We start from the raw sequence: 1,306 nt of genomic DNA on the forward strand, positions 1-1,306 counted from the left end.
ATGCAACTTTCATGCCCTAAATTTTGAGATGTGCAAATGCCCATTAACATATTTCCCTCTGATTTAGAAATGGTACTTCAATTTATGAGTAGTTATCAGTTCAAGGTTTATTTTCAATATATTGTAAAACAGCAATTTATTGGCAAGAGACTGTGGCACACTTGATCTCTCTAAGTGAAGATTTAGTCTTTTGTTATTGCTGGCCTGGGAACCAGTGTAGAGAGACCACTATAATGGCATCGTTTTCTTGGTGTCTCCATTATTCTTCAAGGCTTGAAGTTAATGATCCAGATTTTACTGGATATTATCTATATGTGTTTCATAATCATGTACAGTGATTGGGAGTGGGTTATGTGTGTGAAGCTTTTTTTTCCTCCCCAAGGTTAGAAGTATTAACCTTTTCTTTTATTATCTTTTTAACTGTTCAGTAAATGAACTCCTAAGAATTTATGCTATCTTCATAGTTTATCTGAATATATGTTTTATATTATCTGTTTGTGAGGTGGCAAAGGCTGTATTGTCATGCAGAACTTTTTATTTTTTATCCATATAATGGTCAACATTCCATGATTTTGTAGGGTTCTATATGCAAAATAAAATTATATACAAAATATGAGTTTATTTAATAATAACTCACCCTTACAAAGAATAGCTGTCTTTTTTCATATATAATTATATTTACAAACACTAACAATAATAACAATATTTATAATAACTGTTAAATTCAAATCTCTAATTATACATGTTGACTATCTTTGAAAATTTTAGCAGTTCTGTTTTCAACTTATCCAAGCAGTTTTACACAATGATTACTTTAGTATACAAGTCAAAAATACATCAAAAGCTGGCTCATATCACAAACATACTGCTCAAGTGACTTTATCGTCTCCTTTTCCTCGGTGATTTTGGCTTGGTTGGAGGATCTTCATCATCATAATTCTGAAAAAAATACATGTACTGTGAAGCTAAAGCCAAGTGCAGCAATAACATGTATGTTCTAACAAGTACAAAGGTTGGAAAATTAAAATGTCATACAGAAATATTGTTAATCTTGAAAGTATCATAGTTGATAGTATGTAAAGCCACAGACAAAAGTCATTGGGTAAACAACCTTTAAAATTCTCTTAACATAACAGAATTTGCATCAGAATCTTGAAATATGTTTAAAGAGTTTCAACTGTAATAATATATACAAATGGAATCACAGAACAGGATTAATCACCTACTTGAATTTTCTTCATCAATTGTATTATATTTCTGGAGTAATTTATCTATTGACAAATTTTAAGCTTTATATCAAATCAGT

General features: G+C 29.9%; 2 protein-coding genes across 2 annotated transcripts in view; one reads left to right on the forward strand and one right to left on the reverse strand.

The window, feature by feature from the left end:
* LOC119594178 (glycine N-methyltransferase-like) overlaps positions 1-611 on the forward strand; it is a gene marked incomplete in the record, with an annotated part of 10,165 nt that extends 9,554 nt beyond the window's left edge. Inside the window, 1 exon segment of the mRNA XM_037943247.1 lies at positions 1-611.
* The window catches only part of LOC119594177 (ATP-dependent RNA helicase SUV3 homolog, mitochondrial-like), a 9,918-nt gene continuing 8,976 nt past the window's right edge, over positions 365-1,306 (reverse strand). The window contains exon 17 of the mRNA XM_037943246.1: positions 365-939. Within this exon, the coding sequence (XP_037799174.1) occupies positions 880-939 (60 nt within the window). The 3' untranslated portion in view covers positions 365-879. The remainder of the gene's footprint in view (positions 940-1,306) is intronic.

This window comes from Penaeus monodon, chromosome 33 (assembly GCF_015228065.2).
Source record: "Penaeus monodon isolate SGIC_2016 chromosome 33, NSTDA_Pmon_1, whole genome shotgun sequence".
NCBI classification, from domain to species: Eukaryota; Metazoa; Arthropoda; class Malacostraca; order Decapoda; family Penaeidae; genus Penaeus; species Penaeus monodon.